This window comes from Alexandromys fortis, unplaced genomic scaffold (genome assembly GCF_014885135.2).
Source record: "Alexandromys fortis isolate MF-2015 unplaced genomic scaffold, M_Fortis_MF-2015_v1.1 scaffold_168, whole genome shotgun sequence".
Taxonomy (NCBI): Eukaryota; Metazoa; Chordata; class Mammalia; order Rodentia; family Cricetidae; genus Alexandromys; species Alexandromys fortis.
The window spans coordinates 860,476-887,759 of NW_026068058.1; the positions used below are offsets into that span (position 1 = coordinate 860,476).

At 50.4% G+C, this 27,284-nt stretch overlaps 1 protein-coding gene across 1 annotated transcript in view; it reads right to left on the bottom strand.

Annotated features, from left to right (window-relative positions):
• The window catches only part of Kirrel3 (kirre like nephrin family adhesion molecule 3), a 557,724-nt gene that overhangs the window by 38,630 nt on the left and 491,810 nt on the right, over positions 1–27,284 (bottom strand). Inside the window, exon 5 of the mRNA XM_050120010.1 lies at positions 3,275–3,432. Within this exon, the coding sequence (XP_049975967.1) occupies positions 3,275–3,432 (158 nt within the window). The remainder of the gene's footprint in view (positions 1–3,274; positions 3,433–27,284) is intronic.

The following is a 27,284-nucleotide window of genomic DNA, read 5'->3' on the forward strand; positions in this document are numbered from 1 at the left end:
GGTCCCATTTTGCAGCTGGGGAAACTGAGGCAGAGCGATTAAGGCAACATTATGACGTGATGGGAGCCTGGCCTGCAGGACTCTGTGGCCTGCTGTTTGGACACTGCCACAGCATCTAGAACAGGCAGATGGCCAGGTGTGAGGACCCAGAGGACCGGTGATGGTCCCAACGGCTGTATTTAATGCAGGTTCAGTCTGCCAGGAAGGTTTCTTGGTTGTGTCTGCAGCCATCCCGAGACCCGAGTGCTAACAATGCCCTCAGCATACAGATGAGACAGACACGGACAGTTTAGATCCCATAGCTAGAGGGTGGTGGAGGCCGGACTCACATTTAGGTCACCCAGCGTCAGTGGCAAATGCTGAATGCCTTAGGTCCAAATGTGTCATGTCTGCTTCCTGGGGACTTTGCTGTGGACTATGTTTGAGTGGTTGTGGGTGTGTACTTGTGTATTCTCTGTCTCCCTCTGATGTTTCTGCCTTTGTAACTAGACCAGAAATACTGTTTGGCTGGTGGCAATCATCTTTGCAGTTCTGGAGAAGAAACGGCCTGGACTGAGTTCCTGGGAGGAGATGGGGTGGGGTGGGGGTCAGTTTCCGACAGCTCCTCAGCTTGGGCCTATGGCTCTTGTTGGAATGCTTGCTGTTGCACTGAGCTCCAATCCATGGGTTTACAGCCTGTGGCAGCTAGAACCCTTCCTGAGTGTCTCTCCTGGTGTTTTCATGTTCAGAGGAGGAAACTGAGCCCAGGACATAAGTTCCTTGGGGTTACAGAGAGCAGGGCCTGGCAGGGACTGGCATCTGGCCTGGTTGTCATTCCCTTTGTGGCAGTCAGAATAAGAGTGGAACTGGGCAAGGACGGGCACACAGTATCCTTTCCAGAAACGCAGTGTGTCAGGCTTGCTGAGGCACCCATTGTGTGGGCCTTCTGAGTAGGTTAGCCTGGAATCGGTCTCATAGAGTGACCTTGACCCCTGCCTTCAATAGTTGAGTCACATCCCCTTCTGTTCATATTTCCTGGGCGGGTCAGGCTGGCCCAGCTTCAGAGCCACAGTGGACAGACACCTCCTATGTAGGAACACCCTTCTCTTCCTTCCCAGCCTCCTCTGGATGACCTTGGCTCCGGGCTGTGTGTTTGCCTTTCCTGACGTCCTCACAGTGTGGCTCCACCCAGGATGTGAGCGGAGGACTTATCTCCCAAGAGAAAGCATTGTTCCTAGGGTGGATTCAGGTCTAAGAGAAACCATTTGTTTGGGGATCTGGCCCCAGGAACTGCGCAGTAAGCCAAACTTTGATCAGCCGCCGTTGGCAGTCTAGTAAGTTTGGGATGGGAAGGAACTGTCCTTAGAATAGAAAAGGCCTTTCTTTACATCCTCTGTGGATGGAAAAGTCGTTTCTTGTCTTTGTAGGGCCCATGGGGAGGAGCCAGCTGGACATCTGAACTAAAAAACAAACATGTGTCTTGACACCGTCTGAAACGGAGGACCCTGAGTCAGGGCCCTGAAAGATTACACTCCAACCTCAGAACCTGGAGGCTGCTTTGCCTGGTCCTCTGATTTAGCCTCTGGTGGTTTTCTTGGGATCCATAGAGATCTGAGCCTGTTCTGAGAGAGGCCAAGAAAGAAAGTCTAGGTGAAGGGACACCTTGGTTCTGATCCTGGTGCTCCTAGAACAGACAGTTCCCTTCAAAGTCTGTTTTCTGTCTTTAGACAGAAGAGTTTGGCCCTCCAAAGGTCTCCTTCATCTTGAAGGTTCTGCAAGATGTAAACCCCGCTTGGGCCTGCATAAAAGTCTCCTGGGGTAATGTGTGGCACTGGTTATTTCTGACCATATTCACAGACACTGAGGCCAACAGATGAGGGAGCCATGGCCATTGCAGAGATGGATTGCTATTCACAGTCCCCAAGAGGAGGGGCATAGCAAACCATGCCGTATTAGGCCACTGGGAGTGGAGGGTGTGTGTGTGTGTGATGAGCCTCTGCTGTGGGGAAAGGGATGGGAGGCAGGGTAGGGACCACACAGCTTTAGGGTTGGTTAGCTTGACTAGCATTAGTGGGCTCTGGGCTATAGAGGGATCTGCCATTTCTGATTCCTGGTTGTGGAGATACCACTCTAGACTACAGGAGGCAGAGAAAGGAGAGCATGGGGCTGTGGCCTCTAGATGGGTTAAAGAGTGAACAGTAAATTAACTCTTTCTGCGGACTGGTTAACCTGGGTCAGCTTCATATCCCAGGGTCTTTGAGACTGCAAGCTACCAAAACATTATAAAAGACAGAAAACAAAGTCAAAGAGTATCACAGGGGCTGGTTTCGGGTGCTACTGTGTGAGTTAGAGACAGTCCATAGGCAAGTACATCAGGGCCTGAGGCTTAGATTAGCCCTTCTGGGTCCCTGTTCCGGCATCTCAGTAGGCAGCTGTGGAAAGCAGGCCAGATTTTGCAAATTAAAACACAGGATGGCCTATTAACTTTGAACTTCAGATGAACAATGCATAATTTGTTAGCATGGGTACAGTCCATACAACACTTGGGAGAAATATACTAAAAAAATTAACTTACTATATTTTCTGAAAAAAAGTCTTTTTCAATTCAGACTTTTTAAACAACAATCAAACAAGCAAACAACTGTAAGCTGGACAGCAGCAGAACCACAGAGGTTCATTTCTCACAGTTCTGGAGGCTAGGAGGCCCAAGACAGGGCAGACTGATTGTGAATGGCAAGGACCAAACAACATTGTAAGTGGCCAACTTCTTACAATGTCCGCACATGGTGGAAAGGATAGAGTTCTTCTCTCTTGGGCCTCTTTTATAAGGTCACTAATTCCAATCATGAATGTACCTTCCTCATGACATAACCACCTTCCAAAGGTCCATTTCCACTCTCTTGGAGCTTACGGTTTCAACACAGGAGTTTCGGGTGTGGCACACAGTTATTCAAGGGAGCACATAATAGCTGTGGCAACTCTAGGTTAGGTTACTTCTGCCTCAAGTCTGCTCTTCTGACCGTATCTTGCTCTAGGGTTTTTACATATAATTATCCTAGTCGGGGTGGGGGTAAGACGAGGAGGTAGAAGCAGGGAGGCTAGTGGAAGAAACAGTCTGAGAACTAAAGTGACCAATAAAACAAACCAACAAAACAGAGAGAGTGAAACAACAGAGGCGCTTCCACACGGAGGAAGACAGAGCTGGTTCCCATGTTCCCCACCCCTCCACCCTTGCCTCCCTTTATCCTTTGTCCCACTACCCATCCACCATCCCCATTTCCTCCTCCCTGCTCACCTTGGAGTAGGTGGCCCCGTTGATGACCTCTCCTTTGAGCAGCCAGATGATGGAAGCTGCCGGCTTGGCATTGTCCGCATGGCAGGTCAGGTTGAGAGGGTCCCCCGCCCGAAGGCTGATCACAGGCCCCCCTAGGATGATGGGGTCATCTGGTGGCACTGTGGGGAGAGGAGCAGAGAGGTCAGATTGGGGTAGGTCTCTGCTTGGCGTGGCAGAGGATGATGAGCAAGAATTGTTATACTTTGATAAGAGTGTCGCCCTCTGTGTTACAGTGATGGTAACAGTAAAAAGGATGAGCTGTTCTTCGTCTTTCACGGCAGGAATAAGCATGTGTGAGCACAGGCGGTGTCCCTGGCTAGTCTCACAGACCTGGAAGAAGTTGTACTTTCAACTGAGATACCAGGGACCTGCAGGATCTTTATTTTCAACTTCAAAAAGTAAAGATTTATTTTTATTTCTTTTAAAAGATATTATTATTATTATTATCTTTTTCAAGACAGGGGTTTCTTTGTGTATCCCTAGCTGTCTTGGAACTTGCTCTGTAGACAAGGCTGGCCTCTAACTCACAGAGATCTGCCTGCCTCTGCCTCCCGAGTACTAGGATTAAAGGTGTGTGCCACCATTGCCTGGCCTAGGATCCTATTTTTTAGTTGTGTGTGTGCATGCACATGAATGGCAGTGTTCACAGAGGCCAGAGGCATTGGACTCCTTGGAGCTGGCGTGACAAGCAGTTGTGAGCTGCCTGATAGTTGTCTTGGGAACCAGACTTTGTTCTTACAAGTGCAGTACCTGCTTTTAATAATTGAGCCATTAATCCAGCCTCAACATTTTTTTTTGTCAAGCTTTGTTGCATCTCTCACAACAGTTTTGAAGGAAAAACACTATTTTTTTAAAATCACAATTACATAGACCTGGAAACTGAAGGTCACCACCAAGGGACTTATTCAAGGTCACATGGTGAAAGTATGGCAGAGTTGGGACTGGGAGCTGCACCTTTGACCCTTGATCAGCCTGGTCCCTTCCCTCAGGTGACAGGGAGGGTCTTTGGTCCTTTGGAGTTTCTACCCTGGCCTTTCCTGAGCTCTGTCCTTTATAGTAGCTCTTGAACCCCGATTCCCACTCAGAAGGAGTTACCCCCCCTTTTTTTTTCTACAATTAACAGTGTGGTTAGTGGCTGGTGGTCCCATATCCATAGTGCCAAAGGGAAACGAACATAGGATTGTCCCCTTCCCTGCAGGGCCAACACTGAACTTCAAGCCTTGAAGCATCTGCAGAGACACCTGCTGGCTCCAATGAACCATGTTTGATTACTGTGAAGGCCACACTGTAGGATGTACAGGTATGGAGGTAATCAATTATTATTTAAAAAGATGACCCTGGAAAGCCAGGAGTTGACTAAGGACACATGGCTGCCTCTGAGGCTGGTGCTTCTGGGCATATTTAAATTTCCCAGGCTCCTATTGTTCCATGGACAAGCCATGCAGGAGGTAGGGCTCCATGGAGACCATCTGAAGAGACTGTCCCCTAAGGAACCTCTATCTTTTCTGCCATCACCTGAGAGGGTCTATTACGTTAGCCCTAGAGGCTGGAAGGGGGCTCAGGGACTCACCTGACACACAGAGGTGAGAACTCTTCAAGTTCTCAGGAATGAAGGTCAGGTTGGTGGGCGTGTCCTCAGGATTTGGGGGACCTAGTGCAGAGGTCTTTTATGGGCTTTTAGGGAAAACATCCCTCCAACCTGACCCTGGGCAAACAAACGCCTATGCCTGTGGTTTGCAGTGGTTCCCAGCTACAGAACCTGCTTGCCTTCCTTCCTTCTGTCAGCTCCTGATTTAGTCCATTGGACTTCTCTAACAGACAAAGGGTCCCATGTTTGGCTAAGCCAGTACCCAAAGCAGCAAGCCTTTAAGTTGGTCACCTCACCTATCCCTGTATGGTCCCGATGGAAGGTTGGCTCATTTCTAACAGCCCTGAAGAACCATTTCCTGAGGAACCTCAACTTTGTAGGGCTACTGGAAATGGGACCACGTTTTTACCCAAACCAGCTCTGGATGTCAAGAAGATCCTGGCCCAGGGAGAAAGTTGGCCTTATCTAACCCTCCCACGCTATAGCTCTGAAGCCAGGCCTCTCCAGGAGGCCCTGGAGCTGCCAGGCTGGAGGAGGCATGGGGGTATGGGCTGGACACTGCAGATAACCACCGACCACTTGTGCCCACTATACCCTCTTATTAGTGCCTGTAGCCTCCTTGGGGTAGGCGTGGCCAGAGAGCAAAGGGGGGTTAATTAAGGCTTTCCATCAGTGGGGGTGTGACTAGTGACTGATGAAAAGGATTTCAGCTTCCTGTGGTGGGGCTGAGCTGGCCCCTCCAGCAGTGAGGGCTGGGACTTGAAGTATTCTGTGGAAATTTGGGTGCTCCTGTTCAGTTCTTGCATTCCCGTGTTGGACCTGGACTAGAACAACTGGTCCAGGAGCAGAAGGACCACCTAGCCCTTTGGTCATCCTCTGACTTGCAATGATGGGTCAAGAGACATGCATGGCAGAAGGTGTCCTGGTTCAGAGGATGACAGCAAGGCAGTATCCCTCAGGCAGAAAGTGTGAACACTCCCGCTAGTACTGACGCGTGTTGGAATAAGAAGGGGGAGGGCGGTTGGCCGGCAACCTTCTCGGACGGTTCATCAATCCTCTTGCCAGCATGCTCTCTGACCAATGAGACCCCAGAGCGAGGAGCTCGTCATCTAGGATGTGGGAGAGTAACCACGTTTGAGTAGTCTGAGCTTTTGGCTTCGGTGCCTAGAGCTGTTCTATATGCTGATCAAGGTGTGTGTGTGAGTGCGGGTCAGTGTGAGTGTGTGTGTGTGTGTGTGTGTGTCAGCGTATGAGTGTTCTTCCTAGAAACTCACACCACAGGCCCCTCCCCTCCCTTCTCTCTTGCTTCACCAGTGCTGTGTTTGAGGAGACTGTATTAGCAGGACTGGGGATGAGGGGAGCTGCGAGAGGGGGGGGGGGGGGGGGGGGGCTGTGTTGTGGGCCTTTCTCCGGCACGCACACACATTCACACACACAAACATCCACCCTCAGAATGGGTCCTGATTACATCTTCCCAAATAAGTGGTTAGCATGCTGCTTATCCATGTAGCCATGCATTATTGATTGGCCTCCGCCTCGCTGCACACCAGATGGGGGTGGGAGGGGTGGGTGGGGGCGGGGTGGGTGGGGTGGGGTGGATGAGGAGGGAGGACGGTTGGGGGCTATCGGCTGAATAGAAATTAACACTCGTTCTTGGCAGCTGTAGCTCAGATGGGAGGTGTGCGTTGTGTGTGGGGGGGAGTTACTCATTACCTCTCCATTCAGATGGAGGCCCATTGCTAGGGCCGTGCGGGGAGGGGGGAGGAAGTCTCTGAGAAGCCCAGGCCTGGAGATGCATTATTCATACATCCCCTCACAGGCTTGGTTATTATCCCGAGCCCTATAGAGTTTGGTCTCCTAATTTTTAATCACAAGGAAGGTGGAAGCGTTAGCCTTTTGGTGATTAATCTGGAGATAAAAATAGTTGACTGTTTTGATGTTGCTCTTCTTGTCAGTCAGGAACTGAATTTGCATGAAGTGTTTGTTGGGGGACTGAGGGCTGGTGAAGACCCGGTGGAGCCCAGGCAGTCCCTGGTTTTGACTCCGGGACTGGCCAGGGTGAACGTATCTTGCCCAGTTGGCTTGAACAGAGGGGAGTAGCAAACCCTCCTAATATGGGTCCCCACCACAGGGGTGGTAGCTCTCTGTAGTTGACCTTCCTGTCACCCAGGGTTTGGGGCAGCGCCTAGCATCTCTCTCCCTGCTGCGCCCTTTCTCTGGTACCTGTGCTGCAGTGGGCAGTATGGGGCACCCATCTCTCATTCTGTGTGGGCGGGGAGTCCCTGAAAAACCCACTCCGAACTTTGCTGTGGAGAACATGGGGGTCTCTTTAGAGGTTGGGGAGACACAACACAGTAAATTCTGCATCGACACAAGGACACTGAGGTGAGAAAGAAAGAGATTGGCCTGAAGTTATCAGGCAGGGAGGAAGAAGGGAAGGAAGTGGATTTATCCAGGGAGGTAAAGCTTTTAAATTTTTTGATAAATTAACCCCCCCCCCAATTCAACAGGATTCTACATCTAGAAGTTGCTGAGGAAACACCCCTGAGCCTCAAGTTCTCCTGCGATAGCCTTGAACTTGGAACTGGAGCTTGTGACCAGCTTTTCCCCCCCTTCTTTTGCAGTGCCAGTTTGATGGAGGACTGCCTGGGACTAGGGATGGAGGGCTGTTGCCCTTTCTGGAGTGTCCAGAATGTGCTTGATGTCCAGCGACTGAATGTACAGAGCTAAGTTCACTTGGCTCATTGGCCTTGACTTATCAGCTTGGCCACACCCTCTGAACAGCCCAGGTACAGTCGTGGGGTGACGCTGACGATGTTCCCTCCAGAGTCCAGTGGTCACTCAAGTGGACTCCTGGCTGGGTTTCCAGGAATTCCTCAGATACTATGTCAACCCAGATGGTTGGCTCCGCAGATGGCCATCTGGGCACAACTGCCTCGTGAGTCAGCAGCATCCACACAGAAGGTTCTGTGTGGCAGCTGGAAGGGTGGGAGGCCAGCCAGCCGCTCTTCCTGCCTTCAACCAACATGGGGGGACTCACGAAACTCAGGCTTTGGGGGGCAGAGCGGGCCTTTAACTGATCAGCAGTGAGTTCTCCATCCTATAATACAGTGATCTAGGAAACACTTGAATGGGTCATGTCCCTATTCTGCCTCGAAACCCCTGGGGCTCCCCTACTGTACTTGAAACATGATTTGGGCTCAGAGTTGCCCACAAACACCTTCACCCATGATGGTTCCTGGTGCCCCTGAGACACCAGTCCATCCATCTTCCTCCTTCCCCAGGTCCTAGCCCATCAGCTCCTCTGCCTAAGGGCCCACGAGGGCGCCATTTCAACATCACCTCCTCAGAGAGGCTTGCCCTGTCCATCCTGTGTAAGAGCCCCATGGCCTTCCATTTACACTTCTCCCTGTGTCTTCTTAGTGACTGAAACACTAAGAAAGAATAGGAAAGATCTCATGTGCCATGGCCCTCCTGGCATCACTATGCCTAGGTTAGTAACCAACTCAAAGAGGCCCCCTGATATACATTTGTTGAATAAGTAATGAAAGATTCCTTTGGGAGGAAGAGTGGACCTTGGTTTATGAGGTCCATGTTTTCATAGTATCTCTGTATCTCTCCTTCCTCCTCCCTTCCTCTCTTTATGACTCCCCCATTCCCCCATGGGTGTGTTCGTTCAGGGGAGTGGTGAGCAAACTACTTCCTTAATCTGATTAAGTAGATATGATGAACCTCTATAGAAATCCTAGGAAGGGAGCTGGAACTGGGGAGGCTTAAATTCAAAGTGTCTTTTAGTCTGTCTCCTTGGGGCATCATGAGGCATCTTAGCAGAGTAGGGGCAGCAACCTGGTCTGCCCGATTCACAGGCTCAAGAGAAGGCTCAGGGTAAACTCAGTGATACTTGGCTGAGAAAATATAGGTTTGCTGGCGGTATGCACTTCCTATTTCAGAGGTTACCCCAGCCTCTGCCCCAGAAGCTCTGGGAAAGAACCAGGGAACAGCTTGGGTCTGTGCCGTGAGTCTCAGTGTTGACTGGAGTTGGAGAAGAACAGCTGGGGGCTCTGGGGTCATTTGTCACATCTTCAGAATCTTCTTTGTCTCACTACATACAACCTTGCCCCTTCCGTTCCTTTCATGCCGTCTTGGTGTGATGAACTGTGGGTTCTATAGTGAAGAATGCCAGACACAGCTCCTCTCCTGGGGCTCACAGTGAGACCCCAGTTACTTCTAGAGGCTTCACTTTCACTCACGAGCTTGGCAAAGACCCTGGACATTTGTACGTATCCATGTTTGAGGAACCCTGCTCTAGGGTCTGCTAGAAGAATTCAGAGATGGATGAGGGCGAAGCAGGAGGACTGGACTGTTGAAATATGAGCGGCGGGGCTGCGTCCCCAACACCCCGGCCGCTTGGCTAGCTCATGCCCGAAATAACAACACACACACTATATTCATTTAAAGAACTGCTTGGCCCATGAACTCTAGCCCTTACAGGCTAATTCTCGCACCTGGACTAGCCCATTTCTAATGATGTGTGTAAGCACCCCAAGGTGCGCTTATCGGGAAGATTCTAGCCTAAGTCCATCGTGGGTTGCAGCTGCCTGGGAGAGCAGAGCATGGCGGCTGTCCGGTCCCTCTGGAAGCAGCGCAGAGTCTGACCTCACTTCCTCTTCCGCCCAGCATCCTATTCTGTTTACTCCTCCCATCTATGCTTTAACCTATCAGGGCCAGCCAAGCAGTTTCTTTTATTGCTCAGCCAATGAAATCAACAGATTGATATGACACTCCCACATCACTGGACAGTTCCCCATCCCTCCGTTGGCTCCACTCTTTCTTAGCTTAGATTGGAGAGCAGGCAGCCCCTTCACTGTCTATGAAGTCAAAGGACCTTGTTGTAGAGAAGGCCCTCTGCAAATATTTATCTCTTTAGCTGAGGTTGTAAGAGTTCTCCATCCCCATCTTCCTTCCAGGCTGTGCTTCCCCAACCTTTGAGACCAACTAAGAGGTCACTCTTTTCAAACAATCTTCCAATTGGGCCAAGTAACGCCTGCCTCTAGTCTGTAGTATTCTAGCACCTCTCTAGCCCTACATCTAGCATGTCCTAGGGAAATATCTGTTTCCTCTGCCTCTCCCCTCCACAGTAACTTCCCTGGTCCCGGATTCTCTGCACCCAGTGTAGCACATGTAATACAGGACACAGTGTGCTGTGTGTGTTTGCCTAGCCGAACTTGGCAGAGACTCATCACTTTATGAGCTTTTTAAATAATATTATTATATACAAGTTAAACAACCTGACAAATTGAGCCCTCTTATCTGAGAAGTGGGGTAATAAAACTACTTATCCTGTGGGGTTATTAAGATTAGGTTTATGTCATAAAGAACAAGGCGAGGGTTTGTAAAGAGCTACCAGGTTATGCCAAGTTTGCTTTGTGGTTATGTAAAAGGCGCTTGGCTATGTCAACTGCTGTTTTATTGTTAACTCCCTTTGAATCAGGATCTACTCAGACCTCCCTTTTACAGGCGAGGAAACTGAGTTAAGAGGAAAATTGCTTAGATAAAACTGTATAACTGAAGGTAACGGAATCAGAATCCAGACTAAGGCTTGATGGATACTAAGGCGTATTCTTTAGAGTGGGAGCCTCTCACAGATCTTCCCTGTGGCTCAGCAGCCCTGCTCAGCAGCCGCCTGTGTTCCTGTCCTCATCTTGACCCTATAATTCCCAGGTAGCTTTGGCGTCTGCCTGCAGGGCTTTCAGACATCCCCGCCCCCTCCCCCCTCCCGCCGCCACCCTTCTTGCTGCTTTCCTCTAACCTGGATTTCAGAGAAAGCACAGGCCAGGCCAGGTTTGTAGCTGGTGTTCTAGCGACATCTGCTAAGGGAATGGATAGAGAGTCATGCAGGCCAGAGCCAGATTGCTCACTTTTGCGGTTTTCCCGTCTGAGTTTGAGTCACAGGCAATGCCAGCTGCCAGTTTCTTCACTTACACAGATCTGCCACCTATTGGCCACCCTTTAGAATGGCAGGAGATTAAGAGCCTGGACCTGGTTTTCAGGGTGGCCTTCTAGTGTTATTCAAATATTCCACCTAGAAAATTCATATGGGAAACCCACTATGTGTCAAGCTCTGTTATAACCATCAGGGATACAAACCGATGGGCCTGGTGTGAAAATTATAAAATAAATAAATTGAAACTCCAACGTGGATAAATATTAAAAAGAAAATATATTAGCTAGTGGTGGTATATACCTCGGAAGACAGAGTCAGGAAGAGCACTGAGCGTTTAAGTTCAGCCTACTAACAATGATAGTTTTGGGACTCCTCTCTCTCTCTCTCTCTCTCTCTCTCTCTCTCTCTCTCTCTCTCTCTCTCTCTCTCTCTCTCTCTCTCTCTCTCTCTCTCTCTCACACACACACACACACACACACACACGTGTGTGTGTGTATGTGTGTATTATGTGTGCAAGTATTTGTCTGTGTGTATTTATGTGTACATACGTATGGTGTGTGTGAGTTCAGGAGGGCATCAGATCCCCCGGAACTGGAGTTACAGATGGTTGTGAGCCACCACGTCATGGATGGGGCCTAAAGCCGGGTCCTCTGCAGGAGCAATGAGTGCTCTTAACTGCTGAGCCATCTCTCCAGCCACCTCCCTTATATTTTAACACAGGGTCTTTCCCAGAACCTAGAGCTTGCTGTTTAGGGTAGAGCCTGTGTCTGGCACCCCGTTCTGCCAGCTGTCTCTGGTACCCCGTCCCCCCAGCTCTGAGGTTACAGGCATGCTTCCACACTGGGCACTTTACTTGGGATCTGAGCACAGGTCTCCATGTTTGGACAGCAAGCCCCTTATTCCACTGAGTCATCTTCCCAGACTCCTTGGCTCTTTTGGTTTTGGCTCCCTCCCCAGATCTGCTCTTGCCAGGCATGTCTCATTCTCCACACCATGCATTCAAAGGTCTACTCAGTTACCGTCTTTATGCTGATAAAATAAACCCAGGCAGGAACCTGAGCTCAGAACCCTCATCCCCAACAGGGTCTCAGCTATCCCAGGCTGGCCTTGAACTCTGTGGAAAGAAAGATGACCTTGAACTTCGGATCTTTCTACAAGAAGGGTTGGAACTGCGGCGTGTACTACCATTGGCGGCTTTCATGCTGCGCTTCAGGCATTCTAGGCAAGCGCTCTACCTGCTGAGACACATCTCTAGCCTCAGAGTCAAGATCTAGCTGCTCTTGGCCTTAGATCAGCGTGTCTGATCTGAAGTCCCCATCACTGCTGCAAGACCTGTTCTTTCTCCACATTCTATCTGGCGAAATGACCTCAGCGTTCAGTTGTGAAGACAGCCATATGCTGAGAGTCTCCTTTCTGGATTCCACCCCAGCCCCTCATTCTGCACGCCTAGACAGCCTGCTAGATTCTCTGGAACTTCTCTCCAGTTTGTCTTTTTCTCTTCTACTTCCACACTCTCTTCTTGACTCAGGAAGTCATGGTTTCTAATTTGGATTAAGATACCTTGCCCTTTCCCAAGACCTCCATCCTCCCTCTGGTCCTCTACACTGCTCCAAAGTGAAGATGACGTCACTTTGCCCTCTCAGCCCCCTGCGCTTGAGTATCTGTCTAGTAGTAAAACCCTTCAAGGGTCCCTAGCTGGCATCTGAATGGTCAAATGTTTTGGCCTCTGCTAATCTCTTCAGTTTTGTTTTACATTTTTCTTCTTTCCCTTTCTCCTTCCTATTCCACTTCCTTTCCTCTTTTTTCTCTCCCTTCTCCTCCTTTTCTTCCTCTTTTTTTTTACGAGTGGGTGGGCGCTAAGGATTGTACCCAGGGCCTTGCTCATGCTTGGAAAATATTTCACTACTGAGCTATACCTCAGTCTTTCATCATGCCTTATCTCCTCAAATCATGGTGCATCCCCTATGACTGTTGTTGGACAAAGTCTGTCTTCCTCAGTTGGCTTTCCCCTTTCTTGGCTAATCTGAAGGCTAGTATGGGTTCAGATCCTGAGTCCCACAGCCAATGGCTTGTAGCCACAGGGAAGTGGTTTAGCTTCTCTGTGCTTCAGTTTCCTCATTAGCAAAAGGGGCTAAACCAACAAAACCAGGGTCCATAGTTGTCAGGACAGAGGGATGTTACGCTGGAAAGTTTGATGGGAGGATGTGGGATGCGATTGGTTAAGCAGTCTGTGCTCTTTCTCTGCTAAGAAGATAGGCCGAGCAGCTGGGACTCCACCTCTTGGAGAAGTAGAGGGCTGTCTCCCATTCTCCTGTTCTGCTTCATTAGGAGCTGGACAAGGACTGCTCCTCAGAGGTGATGTTACCCTGCCTGCCACCCTCCTATCTCCTCACAGAGGGCAGCCTGAGCGCCACCAGGCTTCAGAGGCATGAGTGTGAACTTGTGCCATGTAAAGGGAGCCCACCCACACTGTTCACTCACTGCTGGGGGGTTATTTTACAAGGTCTGGGCTTAGGCACAGTACCCCAGCTATGGTACCTTAGCAACCAAGGAAATGGCAGAAGTTTGTATGCTGACTTTTAGCTCTTCTGTGTGAAGGCTGACCATAAGATTTCTCGGAATTACCTCTCCTATAAGTACACCATGACACCTTCCCCCTAGAGGGTACTCATCGTATCTCAAAGGAAGAAATATTACACAGGGTCCAAAAAATGATCTGAAAAGGCCTTCTAAGTCCCCCCAGCTGCTCTCCGTTAGGTCATACCCGCTTTTGTCCAATCATAGTTCTACATGGTGCTCATTCTTCATTGACCCCTAAGCAGTGCTCCCTGGTCTTTGGGGCTTCATTTCTGAAGGCTGCCTTGTCATGTAAAATATTAAATATTTAGTTACAAGTTTCTCTTGAGAACCCGCCTTTTGTTGTAGGAATGTCAGCCTAGATATTTTTGATAGACAAAAAACAGATATAGTGTTTTCAGTTGGCAAAGCGAATTAACAGCCCCCGGGCTGTCTGGCTGCCCAGAGTTCTGAGCTCTTGTCTAGCCTCAGAAATAGACTCCCAGTATTTATCTACTCTCTTTTCACTCCAATCCATCTTAACTCCACGGTGGCCAGGGGAAAGTTCTGGAAGTCAATCTCTGCCACTCATATGTTCAATGGCTCCCAAAACCATAAACACCAGCTGGTTGTCAAAGAGGGCATTTAAGGCTACAAGGCCTCCGGTTTTCTTCTTTGCGGCCTTGGCTGAACTGGACAGTTCCCTTGTCTCTAGAGTAGCCTGCTTTTGTGCTGCTCCTCCTGGGAGGGTCATTATCATGAGCCTACCCTAGCCAGGTTTCCGTATCTTCTTCCTCTATCAGCCCAGAGGCTACTCCTGGCCTTCTTAACTCCTGGTCCTTCTCTCAGTCAGTCTTAGTTTTTCTTCCTTTCCCCTCCAGCCTCTGCCCTACTTTGGTACCCTGTGCCGTCTCCACAGGTACATGTGGCGCTTTAACGTCCCCTCTGTTAGTGCATGTGGCACTGGGTGCTCCTGCCATCTGCTGGCTCCACTGGTCTGTGAGCTGCTTGATGAGCCTTGGGCACACTTGGCTTTCTGTCCCCAGTTTGTAGAGTGGGACTGGCCTCTGCTTAGAAGATGCTTGTAGCCTGTGCCTTGCCCCATCTCTACTGCATCAGAAACAAGCTCTCTCCCAGGCCCACAAGCACCTCCCTTTTGCCTCATAGCTGTCATCTCATAGCTGTGACACTGATGTGTGGATTTGTTTCCTCTACAGCTCTGGAGCAGAGGTCTCGTCATCTCTTTGTGTTTTCTCTGACTACATAGTGCTTTGCTTTGGATACAATCAAGGGGAAGTGATCATAAAGTGAACATTGGCTTACAGAATACTGAGAGCTCTTCTGGATCCTTTATAAGGGTCATTTGACTCTCGAAACAAGGCTATACATGCAGTAATTATGTACCTCTTAGAGGTGAAGAAACCAAGAGAGGAACTAAGTTTCTTGCCCAGCACCATACAACCCATGTGTTTTGGGTTCCCAGATTCAGCAGAGGATAGCCCAAAATGTAGACGTCAGAAAAATACTTTTAGTGTTAGCATCTCCACCTGACATTCACATTTAATAGGACGTCTTTTATTTTATCTGACAACCCTGTAGATGAGTTGGGCATACATATGTGATTTAAGTAATGCATGTGCCTTTTGAGGATTGGTCCCTACATTAGTTGTTACCGGAGTTGGTAGCAACCTGAGGGAGGTCTCTGGGTTATCAGGGGCATGTTCAAGGAAAGGCTTGTGGGTCCTTATCCTCTTCTTCTCTCTCATTTCCTGGACTTGAGGTAAATAGTTTTGCCTCACCACGATGTGTCAACCACAAGCAAAGTGACAGGACCAACAGGTCCTGCACTAAAACCTCTGACATGTAACCCCGAATGGCTCTTTTCTCTTGGCTGATTGTTCCAGTGGCAGTAGGCTGACTGACAGTCAGTCTGTCCCACAGTAGCACAAGCACAGCTTCTGGGGCTGAGGGCAGAGGGGAGAGGGGAGAGAGAACGGCATTTAGGCTAGAGGTGACGCTGTATGGATTTGAGGATGGAGAGCTAGAGGCTGCGTTTCTGCTCTGTCCCTGTCACAGATGAAGGAATCTGAGGTCACCTGCAGAGGTTCAGGACACTGGGAAGACCTCTTTAGTTCAGACCTCATCCTGCTAGGGGAGCAAGGGGAGGCTGGAGGCCAGTTCCCTAGCTGCCTGTGCCAGATGTCTGTCGGAGACATTGCGGTCGCAGATTCACAGGGTTGGCACACTGATTAATGAGTTGAAGCAACATCTAGAAATGTTCTTGTCCCCAGAGTTTGCCACCGCGGTGAGAACACGTGCATCGGAGCTCCCGGTGCTGTTATTGCGTACGCAGTAGGTAACTGCAGACGTGTGAAAACACCTCGCTCCAGTCTCTTGTTCTGTTACTACCTTGTGTTGGAAGGCGCTGCTGTCTGGTAGAGGTCACAGTCTGCCACAGCCTTGCCTCTTTCTCTAAGGTCTGTGATATGGAAACTCCCTCCCTCCCCAGCAAAGCTTCCTGCTCTCTACTTAGCCTTGCTGGGGGATGTCCTGGGCCCTGGAGGACTGACGTTATCTAAACATTGTCTCTAAACCAGATTCCTGTTAACGATCCCTGCTAAGAAGACCTGTTCTAGGAGCTCTGATACAGGACACTGCCACATACCAAGCTTTGCCTTAGGAGCATGCCACCAATGTAATCAGGGTCTGTCTCCAAGCTTTCCAATCCTATGTATTCCTTATACTGTGAAATAAAGTTGAGTTGATTGACTGGAATCTGTCTCCCGGAGGCCTCTCTCCATGCTCATGGGCTGCATACAAAACTTTCTGTCGCCCCTTCTGCCTCTTTCCCCTGGTGGATTGATGGCCGGCAGGCTGAGTGAGAAAGAGGAACCCTACAACCTTGTCCTGTGTCCTGGCTCCATCCAGCCTCCCAGCTCCTACCAGGACAGAAGCACCAGAGCACAGGGTACCCACATAACTTCCACAGTGCTAATAAGGAGGTAGCAGAGGTAGCAGGGGGTTCAGGGAGCAGGGCCAAGGGAGACTGGTAGGGTCAGGGACAGAGTCAACAGTTCTCTGTTTAACCTCGAAAGGAGACATGAGCTGCCTCATCGGGGAGGGGCTGGCTGAAGGAGAGTGAGGGACCCCGAGAGGGCTGCCCAGCAAACAGCAAACAAACCCACAGCCCTCGCTCCTGTGCAAGAGGTCAGGTCTGTGTCCACCTCCAGGTGGTGGATGTTGGGTGGGCAGTAAGTGTGGGAGCCAGAGGGAGTTCTTTCTGTCCCCCGAGGAAAGTGCTGGCTGCAGAAGCATGCACAGAGAGGGTAGGAGAGAGGGCGGGCTTGGGTAGGGAGGGCAAGGAAGAGCAGCAGTCAGTCAGAGGGGTCCCACAGCCCTCTAAACCCTGCTGCAGAAGAGGCTGGCTTCTCGCTACAGCTTAGCACCCCTGTAATCATGGTGACCTCCTGAGGCATCCCTTCCCAGCGCTCTGTGCTTTGTGTCTACTCCTGACCCTGACCTTATTTTAGGGTCTTCTGCTCCGTGTGTAGCCAGCCTGAATAGCATGTGTGTTTGGGTGCACTATGGTGCCAGCAAAGGCAGCTTAATCCCCACAGTAGACTCATGTAGAGGTATCTTCATTTTACAGATGGGAAAACTGAGGCAGAGAGATACTGGCTAGCCTACTTGTGGCAAGTCACGCTGCTGTCACCGGGAGCCAGAAATCTGGTCTACTCCTAATGGTGGCGCTGAAGGAGCTCCACACAGAAGGACCATGCTGCAGTTTTCTTCAGATGATTTAAAGCCTCGAGGCGTCATCCCGGCCTCACAAAAGCCAGCCTGAGACCGGAGTCCCCACCGGTCCCATAAATAGAAACCAGAACTGATCTCGTTGGCTTTGCTACGGGCTCCCACCCAGAACAGCCACCTCCCAAGGAGTGCTGCGGCTTTTAGACGGGAGGAAAAGCGAGCCAGGTGGGGACCTTCTCACCCACAGTCTGGAGCCCTGGAGCCTTTGCAGAAATCCAAGGGCACCAGAGAAAGGGTCACCGCATTGAAAGACTTAAACAATAAACACAGGGCACGCCGTCATGGTCCTTGGAAAGGGTGACTAGGAACATTGCCTTTTGCACTATAAAACTGGGCTTGTTAAAGGACAGCCGGAGGAGGTGGAGGAGTGACCATGAGTGAGGAAGACACAGAGATGGTCGGGCACAGAAGAAGACGGCTCAGGCAGGTGCAGGTCACCCACCCAAGGACAAGTCAGATGTGAAGGGAGAGGGCCGTAAAAGCGATGGCTTCATGCCCTGGAAGGAAGCCACAGAAGTACGCTCTCTAAGCCTCCTGCCACAGATACTCACTTCAGGGAATCCCAGAAAACCACTTAAATGTACCTTTCAACCTCATGCAAATTTGCCAAAGCCACGACTTGCCAGAATCCTAAGAAGAGTCAAAACCTTATCCCCGACGCAAGTCTTTCTCCCTCAAAGTCCAAATCTCTGAATTTGAAAAGGGTAACAGATGCATTTATAATTCATTAGGAAGCAAGGTTTTAATTCCCATCTCTAGTTTGGCCTGATATCTTTTTGAGCTCTGCAGGCCTCCTTGAGTTTTGTGGCAGGAGCCAGTATTTCTCTGTGGAGGCTGGTGGGTGCTGCGCCTCATTCCGCAAGGAGAGGGTAAATTTCACAGGTGAACTGGCCAGCTCTGCAGTCTTTTCGGGTGCTGTGATGGGAGACTTCAAAAGGCTGGTAGCTCTTTGAAGTTTCAGGACATCTTTGAAGACACCAAATGTGTCTGCTGCAGGGTTACCACAGTTTGACTCCAAGATAGAAGGTTAGCTGGGATGGTCTGGGACCATGTCTCTTTTCCCAACTTCCCTTTCTTCCTTGCCATTGAACTCTTCTCCCTCTTCCCCTCTTCTCTCCATTTCTCTGACAAGATTCTGGGAGTCACTATGTAGCCCAGGCTGACCATGAACTTGTAATTCTCCTGCCTCTTCCCTTCGCGTACAGGGATTACAGCTGCGTATCACTATGCCCGCCTCAGAAGCAAATCCCGATGTGAGTCCAGGAAGCAGAACCAGGTGCAAAGATGAGGGACAAGATGACAGCTAAGTGGTCTCAGTAGATATTTATGTGCAGTGCCCCAGAGAGTGGTCCCATTCTGGGACAGGAAATGCTTACCTTTGTGTCCTGTGGGACCAGTTATGGAAGCAGACTTTTTGTCTATGGGAAGAATCTAACATGAAGTCGGACAGTGGTTGGGTGGCCTCCAACCCATTGGCAGTGGGGGCAAATGTTTCCGTTCTGGACCGGAAAGCTGGGTAGCAAGCAGAGCGCACAGTCTTGGCCACAGGGTTGGGCTCCAAGGGCAGAGGACAGATCTTCCCTCCCAGTGTGCACTTGTTATCCATCTCTCTCCAGGTGGGCTGGGGGTGCCCTTCCATCTGCATAAGCCCTGGATATGCAGAACTTGGTTGCTGGGTGAAGTGAGAAACCTTCACGGCCTCTTCCAGCCTGTCCCTTATCCCCACAACTTCTATTTCTAGCATTGATGGACCTAGGCTACCTGAGCAGAGCAGGAAAAGGCATAACTTAGCAGGGAAATTTTGCACAGAATTCACTTTCTGGAGCCTTCGTGAGCTCGTAAGTAGGTAGAGCCAGCATGTGCCCCCCATGGTGAGGGAGTTGAACAGAGAGAGAAAGGCCGGCCGGGCTAGGACATGTCTGTGTTCTGTTGTGCATCTGGCCAGCTGGTCTGCCTATGAGGTCAGCTGCTGCGTGAACACTCACTGCTCACTCTGGTCAAGTGAGCTGCTCCTTCAGGGAGTTGGGGAGGGGTAAGAAAAGTCAACTCAGAGGCACACAGCGGGAGGAGCCATGTCGCCTGGTGACAATGGCCATGGGTGATCACATCACATCTACCTGGAATGCCATGGGGGGCTGTCGGACTGCAGGGTGGCAGGGCTGGGTGGGGAGCCTGGCCTACATGGAGGAAATACTCCCTTGATGGTCCCCATGTTTCTACTGACATTCTATTCTGTAGCAGTGGATGCTGGCCCTGGGCTGGGCTCATCCCTAATCATGTCACATCCCGGGAGGGTGGGACTGTTCTAATGATGAGGATTCAAGGGAATAAATCAGAACTTAAAAATTATTATTGTTGTATTATTTATTAATTTGTGTGTGTGTGTGTGTGTGTGTGTGTGTGTGTGTACCACTTTTGGGACCTGGCTCCCTCCTTCTACAAAATGTGTCCTGGAGAGATCTCAGGTCATCAGGTTTGGTGGTATTTTTCTCTGCGGATCCATCTCGACAGCCTGGGAAGAAGATTTCTATCTTGCCCTCTTGGTTTCCGGCACAGGGGCCTGCCCATTTGATTCCTTTCCAGTGGTGCCAAGGAAGCTGGGAGTGTGAGGGCCATAAGGTGGAGGGCTCCTGCCTGGTTAGCGACTTCATGGATGAACAGGTCTCCCGCCCTGCTTCTAAGGCAGAGTGCCAAGCCTTCCTCAAGTCTTTATGCCACAGACACCCACTTTCTCTGGCATTCTGGGGCCTGAGTCTGAGCACATATGCCCCTGGGAAAAGGTGAACCCCGATGGGACCAAGCTGCTGTCCCCCTTCATGATGCCAGTTCACACCAGTTCACAAGTAACTGGCACAGCAAGAAGCTGGCACAGCTGTCAGATGAGCCAATGTTCTTCCTGTAACTCAGGCTGGGGTCAATTTCACTATGTTTTTGGGATGCCCTTGAACTTCCCACTGCTGCCTCTTGAGTACTAGAATTCTAGACGTGTACCCATGTACCACCACACCACACCCAGCTTATATGGCAAAGATGACCGAACCCAGGGCTTTATGTGTTTTAGGCAAGTACTTTATAAACTAAGTTCCACTCCCAGCCCCAATATAAGCTGTTTTTTTTTTTAAATTTTATGTACTTATTATGTATACAGTGTTCTGCCTGCAAGTCTGCCTACATGCCAGAAGAGGGCGCCAGATCTCATTATAGATGATTGTGAGCCATCATGTGGGTGCTGGGAATTGAACTCAGGACCTCTGGAAGAGCAACCAGTGCTCTTCACTTCTGAGCCATCTCCCAGCCCCTTATGTTTTGTTTGTTTTAAATTTAAATTCTGAGGAATCGATGGCAGTGAGTGAACAGAGGATCGTTTCCTCCCGGTTCTCCTGTGACTCTCCTGCCTTCTTGATGACTTAGTGGAGTCTGGTTCTCATCTGGGAGCTGAGTGACGTGAGGGCCTCTGGAGCAGGGCCGGGTGAGGGGCAGGCATGATGGAGGTATTGAAGCAAGAGGGGCATATGGCAGCAGCTCAAACAGAGCTGCTCCTGATCTGCTGCCCAGGGGTGTTCTGGGTAATCTCAGGCTCTGCTGACACTCATGAGTGACACAGTCGGCCGATACCTCACTTCTCAGGCTCTTCCTAACCCATCTGCTTCCACAGCTTCCAAGGACTCCTCCCCCTCCCGCGAACCTGCTTATGGCACCCAAAGCTCCGCGACACCTGGGCCTAGTGAATGTGTGCAGTCTCACCCTGTGAGCAGAGGACCCACGTGGCTGTCCCTAGCAGATTAAAGCCATGCTTCCTAGGCCCTGGAGTCAAGTTCTGCACTGTTTTCTTCCTGGAAGGGCCTTGCTTCCCTGCTCTGACCTGTGGACCCCTATGTGACTCTCAGGTTTTGTACAAATGCCTCCACTGAGCTCCAGTCTGTGACTGGCAGACGCAGACCAGTCTGGTCCACATGTATAACCTGTTACCAAGCATGGTGCCAAAGCCATGGGCACAGATGTAGGGGGTTCCTTCTGTCTCACAACTGCATGAGAGGTACCAATGGCGTATCTGTAAGCTTCTAAGAAGGCACCCTTCTTGTTCCCTTTTGTACTTCCTGCCCCAGCCGAAGTCTATACTGAATAGGTGATTGGCAACTGAGCGCTGAATAAATGGCAGGATGGAGAGGAGGAGGCTCCCTCACGCAGAGCAGCTTGGGAGGAGAAGCAAGACTTCTAGAAAGGACCCCCCCTGCAAGAGGCAGGGAACACTCTAGGTACTGAGTACCTGTTCTGCTCCAGAGAGTTCCCTTAGCTATACTGTAAGTTGGACTCACAGTCCAATTTGAGAAGCCAGACTTAAATCCATAGGGAATTGCTACTTCCAAAATATCTGCAGGCACTGGAATTGCTGTGGGTTTGGGACAAAGACAGCTGATGTCCCTTGGCCGTTCCAAGACCTTGGTAAAATAACTTACCCTCTCCACTTTCAACTACTCCCTTCTCTGGGGCCCATGAGCAAAGCCAAACAGCTCTTCCTCAGCTTCTGTTTGCTGTGTCCCTCCAGGGCCTAGAGTCTAGGCCTTCCCTCTCCCTTTGGTTAGCAGCCAACATACCCTGGGATGTGTTCCATGCAGGGTGGACACTCTATAAAAAGAGACAGGATAGCATCGAGTTGCTGTGTGCGCTCTGGGATTAGGCTGCATTAGAATACATCAGCTCAAATCTATGGCACTGTTGCCAGGCCAAGCCTGGGGTGTAGGGCTGTGCATATTGGTCTACACGAAATGTGCTGCTTTGGAACTGACTGGGAGCTGCTCAGAGGAGGGGCCTGTGAGGGCTCTATGCTGGGTGGTGGGATTAGATGTGTCTTAATAGCACTGGCAGCCCCAACATCAGTGTGCTTGTGGCCAGAGGTGTGGGCAACCCAACTCTGGCACACAATTGAAAATCTCATTTGCATTTCACTTTGGAAGTGTGTGTGTGTGGGGGGCAAGCAAGCAAGCAAGCGAGCAAACAACTTCTCTTTCTGAACCTGGTTCAGACTCCCACCATTAATTTGCATTCCCCAGCTACTTCCCAGAGAGTGTGGATCAGGAAGGTCCTTGCAGGAAGCATTTATTATTGGCCTGTCCACGAGACAGGTAGTTGTGAATGGACCAGGGCTTTCAGTCCCCAGAAGTCCAGTTGTTGCTTCAGGGAGTGATGAGATCGCCTTTGGCCTTAGCGCAGAACTGATCTGACTATCAGACTATTCCTGACTTTATGGCATGGCTAGGTGGATCTGAGCCTGGCTGTACTATAGGAAGCTGGGACAAACTGCTTGCTGGGGAGGACTGGAAAAAATGGCACGTGGAAATGCCCAGTGGGCATGGTTAGTGCCCATTTCTCCTCTCTTCCCTTTTCCCACCCAGGCAATGGATCTGCCTTCTACGGTTCTCCGTGGGTCCAAGAGGTAACATAAAGCCAGAAGTGGGCCTTGGATCAGATGGGAAGACCCTCTCTCTCTGCTCTTCTTCCTTCCAGGAGGAAGAGGTCACATGGTACAAAACAGGAGTGATACCCAGATGCTGTGGAATCTACAGGCCTCCTGCCCTGGGTAGACTGGCAGGTGTTCCCTGGAGAGTGAGGTAGAGTTGCAGATTCTGTATCCATTCATGTCTGTCTCATAGTAGAGAGGAGACACCTCCGACTGTCCTAAAACTGAATCTTAAGGATGGACCTGAGATTCAGAGCAGCTGCTTCCTAGCTGCGGGCACAGTCATTTCTAGGAACTTTAGTGTCTCTGCCTGCAAAGAGGGCATGACAGGAAGCACCATCTGTAGGAACGTGTGCACTCATGCACATGTGGAGTTTTGCAGATTTGCATGAGGTGTGGGGGCCCCTGTGGGGGGGGCAGTTGGGAGCTTCTCATTTCAATTCCTGCTGGGCAGGCTAAGGGTGAGCTCAGGACCTGAAGCTTGGGCTGAAGCCTGCTATGGCGCCCTGACCCCCTCAGGGCTGGTCTTTGTCCTTCCCACGAAGTACTCTCTCATCAGGTCTTTTGCAGGCAAGGCCACCAAAAGGTACCTGCCTACATGTGTCTCACAGAGAGGCCACTGATGCCTCGGAGTGGGCCTGCCTGGCTGTTAGCATGGATGCCCCTCGGGACTAATGCAGTTAGCACCTCTCCTATTGGATGGATGAGGAAGCTAGCCCAGAGAGTTAAGTCATGCATCTAAACCCACACAACAAGCTGTCATCACACAGGTGGTCCCATGGCATAGATTTGGGGTTGGAAAAGGATGAGTTCAGAATCCAGACTTTTATTTTTTTACTTGCCTTCATTGAGTCAAAAGGCCATCCCCGTCCCACGCACGCCTCCATCTCCTCACATCTCATAAGATGCATGAGTAGCTTACAGATGGGTGTCTGGTAACTACGGAGAATATGTTCTCTATGTAGTCTTCTTGTCACTGGTAGGGGAGGGAGATGGACTCAGGACGTAGCATAAAAGAGACAAGCTAGATGGTAGCAAGTGCAGCTGGAAACATACCAGGAGGGAGAGTGGTACAGCCCCGTCCCCCTAGAACCTATGTTTACTTTTGCTTGTTGGGGATGTGTTGAATGTTACACAGTGATACGACTGTGAGGCAGGGGGCTGGACTTGGTGGCTTCTCAGAGTCCCTCTTAGCTCATGTCTACTTTATGTGCTCATTAGCTTTTCTAGAGTTGCTGGCCTTTTCTGGGTCAGCCTCTTGTCTGGTCTTGGCACATTGCTTCTGTTTGTAGAGGAGGAAGCAGGAGAGGTGGATGGATGGGCTAGGAAGGACTAAGCAGCCATGGAAGGTAGAGGAGGAGGCTGCGGGTGGCTCTGCCAGGCAGCTATGTGGAAAAGGCCCCCCTTAACACCACAGTTTCCTTGGCTCCACTTCAAACTTCAATTAACAGACTCCAGATAGGGTTTCCGTGCTAGTGACTTGTGTCTCAGTGCCTGTCAATGGTAGGCCATCACCATTCTTGTGGCCCTCTGGTGGGCTGACAGGAGAGACTGGCTCCTTCCCTGCCTGCCTGGAGCCCCTCTGGCCTTCTCCATCACCCTTGCTGAGAGGTGATGATTGGAAGACTGGACAGAGACCTGACACTGGCCTTCCAGTAAAGACTGATCAGGAAATGTGGATGCAGGAATGAAGTCAGACACAAAGAAGGACTTCCTAATCCTGTGATTTGTGGGTAGCCTAACAGGTCAGCAAGCCATGGGCATTGGTCCTGGTGCAGGCTTCAGCATCTCCCGTGATCCAGAGGCAGCTCGGTGAAGGCAGGGATTTGTTCAGCCCACACGCATGACGCGAATCGGAGTTGGAACCTGAATCACAGGCGCGTATGGTTCCCACAGCCTCCGCGCTCACAGCCTTGCATACCCCACTTGCACAAGCACAGTCAATGAGTGCCAGTTGCCAGCCAAGACAGCCTCACTCTTAGGATCCTTTTCTGGTTCAGGCTGTGGGCAGGGGCCCAGCATTTCTGTTCCCACTTGAGGCTTGGATCAGGGAAGCCAGGGAGGCATTTGTCTCAGGCACAAGATTTAAGGGCATGCTCCAAACCTCTGGAATGTAGATAAATGTCCTAATGTAAAACTTAAAAACAGTATCCCCCCCCCCCAAAAAAAAAAACCCAACCCAAACCAAACTCCAGCACAATTAAACAAGAGCAGGAAGCTGAGGTCAGTGTAGGTGCTGAAGACATTGAGAAATGAGACATTGAGGAGTGTGGGATTGGTACCACACATGGGTTTTGCAACAATATTAGCCTGGAAAGTCGAACCAATTCATTCAGGGTTTGCTGTAAACGAAATACTTAAGCTTAAAATAAGGTTGTGTGCCTTAATGCATTGGCTTTAACTGTTTCAATATTCTTAACATCGCTTTAATGCTCTTGAAAAAAATTACCCATTAAAAGGTATGTAATAATACGGGGCGCAGGGTTTTCCTCTTGCCTCAGGCTCTGTTAGGGCTCAGCTCAGACTCAAGTGACCCCATCTCTATTTAAATGTTGGATGCCTTGTTCACTGGAGGGTTTTTGCACTCATTTCGATTTTTAAAGATTTGCATTAACAACGACCGTTCTGGTGGATGGGTGGTGTTTGTTTTCGGCCCTGTACGTTTTGTGCCTGAGAACTGTGTACTGCTGTAATATCCGTTCTGTTCCAACAGAAGGCAACATGCAAGACCTTCTCAGGTATCTGAGGGGAGTGGGGGTGGTGGGGTGGAGTCGGGACACTGGGGATGCAGGAGTTTGGGTCATAGGGGGAGGGCCTAGAATTGCCCTGGAGAGCACTATGCTGGGTTGTGGGGGTTGAGGAAAGAAAGAAAGATGGGCTCCCTACATAGCGGCTGGTTCCCAGCTCATTTATCAGGTCTCTATTAGGCCAGAAAGATAAAGAGATGAAGCCCTCCAAGCAAAGGCTTCTATAGGCTCAGGCCCAGACAGGCTATGTACTGACCAATTTTAGGTGGTCCTGGGTACTCATCCCCTTGACATCTCTCCACATTGAACCTTCTCTGTGTCTCACTTCCAGGACCTTTGTTCTTGCTGGTAGACCCTGGGAAGGCTCATCTTTGAGACCCAGGTGTTGCTTCCATACAAAGCCCTGGCTATTCACCCGCGGCCTTCTCTCTCTGACTAGGCATGGTCCTCTCTGCCCCCGCCCCCATGGCTGTGGGGCATGGAGGTGTACAATCAATATGTGTGTGAGGCACACAGGGCCACTGCATGTGGATAAGCATGACCATGGTGTGTGGATCAAGTGAGCACTGTGAGGGTGGATATGTGAGTAGTGTCCATGTGGGCTAGCATGTGCAGACCCTGTGAGCCTACATGTGTGGGAGAGCCATCTCCCGAGGATGCTCTGAATTCTTGTCGGGCCCATCTGGCTTACACTAGGGACAGCGGCATCATGCTGACAGTAGGAGGCATCAAGTGACCTTATGTCCTCAGAGTGTCCCTGCTTGGGACTAGATCCATGTTGCTGTTACATCAAGACCATAAGGAAAACTCAGAGACCACTGTGGCAAATCAGAGCCCTGTGGGTGGCCCTAACTCACACAGGCCTCTTTGCTGTGACTGAAAAGTGATTAGAACACTCACACCACAGAGACCATGTTCTGCGGAGTCCCTTTCTGGAGCGTTCTTTCTCGGAACATTTGCTTACCTCGCCTTCACTTTCCTGGGGTCTTTGGTCATGTCAGCCCAAAAGGCCTTATCTGACTGTCCGTATGAACCGGCACCCCTGGGACACTCTCTCACTTCCTCGTTTTTCTGTGTTTGGGGTGATGGCCCTCTGCAAATGTTGGCTTCCTTTTGTATCCTTGTATCAGGAACAACTGTGAGGATACTCTTTTCTACTTGCTGTTATGCTCTTTGTGCCAAGGGGCAATGACACTAGGTGTTTAACACGGGCACCTTAGTTGTTAATTTCAGGGTAGGGGAAAGTGCCTTGGTTTTCTCGGGTGTCTAGAATTCAGTCCTATAGGAATGGTCACATCTCACACTAAGTCCCACAGTCTCACTTACGCTTCTGATGGCTTTCATATATATGATCTTATTTCATGTACCTGGCAGTCCTATTGTTAGGCCCCTCAGAGGCTCACAGTGTGGTATAGGGAGATGCTCAGCCCATGCTTGAGCTACATCTAGGGCCGGGCTGGAGCACAGGTCTCCTGGCCAAGCATCGCCATCCGGTCCTCTAGGGTGGTCCTGGCAGTCAAAATGATGTGTGTTCTTTGGGGCCTGCTTTCAGGCGGTTGCTCAGGAGGCGGCTGTGCCATCTCAGTCTCCCCGGGCTGGGCGCAGTTCCAGTCGTCAGCCAGTGCACTGTCACGGCTCTTGATTACTTTCCAATAAAGGATGATTATAATAAAGGACATTAATCAGGGAGCATGGTGGCTCACACTTGGGGGTTCTCCAGCCTGGCTTTGTTAGAGCTCAGGGTGGCTCTGTTGATTCCGAACAGGAGGCAGGCAACAATGCCTGCCCTTGATGTATGGTCAGGAATGCTGGGTCCAAGAGAGACACATTACCTCGCCTCGCGGCTGAAATTTCGGCAACTGAGTGAA